This window comes from Sinocyclocheilus grahami, unplaced genomic scaffold, assembly GCF_001515645.1.
Source record: "Sinocyclocheilus grahami isolate Dianchi unplaced genomic scaffold, SAMN03320097.WGS_v1.1 scaffold3658.1, whole genome shotgun sequence".
Classification (NCBI taxonomy): Eukaryota; Metazoa; Chordata; class Actinopteri; order Cypriniformes; family Cyprinidae; genus Sinocyclocheilus; species Sinocyclocheilus grahami.
The window spans coordinates 8,978-10,212 of NW_015508746.1; the positions used below are offsets into that span (position 1 = coordinate 8,978).

The 1,235-nt window shown below is 47.3% G+C and overlaps 1 protein-coding gene across 1 annotated transcript in view; it reads left to right on the forward strand.

Annotated features, from left to right (window-relative positions):
• The first annotated feature begins 20 nt into the window (after positions 1-20).
• The window catches only part of LOC107576419 (bromodomain-containing protein 2-like), an 8,069-nt gene continuing 6,854 nt past the window's right edge, over positions 21-1,235 (forward strand). Inside the window, exons 1-3 of the mRNA XM_016262599.1 lie at positions 21-602; positions 747-884; positions 1,076-1,220. Of these exons, the coding sequence (XP_016118085.1) occupies positions 276-602; positions 747-884; positions 1,076-1,220 (610 nt within the window). The 5' untranslated portion in view covers positions 21-275. The remainder of the gene's footprint in view (positions 603-746; positions 885-1,075; positions 1,221-1,235) is intronic.

The following is a 1,235-nucleotide window of genomic DNA, read 5'->3' on the forward strand; positions in this document are numbered from 1 at the left end:
CCCCCATTTTCCAGCAGGACTGGTGTATGGGTTTGGAATGTGTCCCTGCATAACTCACCCATGCCGGGACAGATAGATTGCTGCAGGGGCAGTTGTGTCTTCATGCTTGGTCCTCATAAGCAAAATGCACTATTTAGTCATCGAGTTTGAGTCATGATGAGTCTACTGTGATTATGTTGACTTTTCATATTTAATGCACGTTTCATCACATTTAGTCACAAAGTTGGTCATTATTCCGTTTCTATGTATAGTTTGGCAATTTGTTTATTATCTACATGGCTCACCCATGTCTTCCTGTTCTCCGCAGCTCTCTGGGCGGGGGCGACGGCATGCAGGGGGTCACCATGATGGAGCATACCATCTCCACTCCCGGCAAACGCATCCGCAAGCCGTCGCTGCTGTATGAGGGCTTTGAAGGACCTGCCCTTCCCCAGGTTCCTCAATCCGGGCCCCCTCAAACCCTTGTGCGGGACCCCGCTCGTCAGGGCCGCATGACCAACCAACTGCAGTTCCTCCAGAAGGCTTTGCAGAAGACGCTGTGGAGGCATCACTTCGCCTGGCCTTTCCATGAGCCGGTGGACGCTTCCAAGCTCAACCTGCCTGTAAGTTTGTTCTTGTTTGGGGGACTTGTTATTATGCTCTGTGTTTAAATATTAAACAAGATGGCATGTTATTCCGCAAGTTATGGGTCTAAACTCAAGCATGTGTTTTTCTGACTTAATAATGACTTGTATTGTCTCATGCAGGATTATTTCAAAATCATTAAACAGCCCATGGATATGGGGACTATCAAGAGAAGACTGGAACACAATTATTACCGCAGTGCCAGCGAATGCTTGCAGGATTTCAACACCATGTTTACCAACTGCTACATCTACAACAAGGTCAGTCAGTTCGTTTATTTCTAGGTAAAAAGTTCTGTGAGCGCTCTGACCTTTTCAGAGCTTGGATTTATTTTGTTGTTCACCATCAAGTTGCTCAGGTCTTCTACCCAGGCTATTATGGAGCAATTACTCGCATCAGTGCTATCGTCTAGAGACTGCCATGTGATCTCATAGTCGTCTGTTTATTACAGCCAACAGATGACATCGTCCTGATGGCTCAGTCTCTGGAGAAGGCTTTCCTGCAGAAGGTTGCACAGATGCCCCAAGAGGAGGAAGAGATTCCTGCACCTGTCCCTAGGGGCAAACAGGGCAAACCTAAAAAAGGCCACAAATCAAGTAAGAATGGGGGGG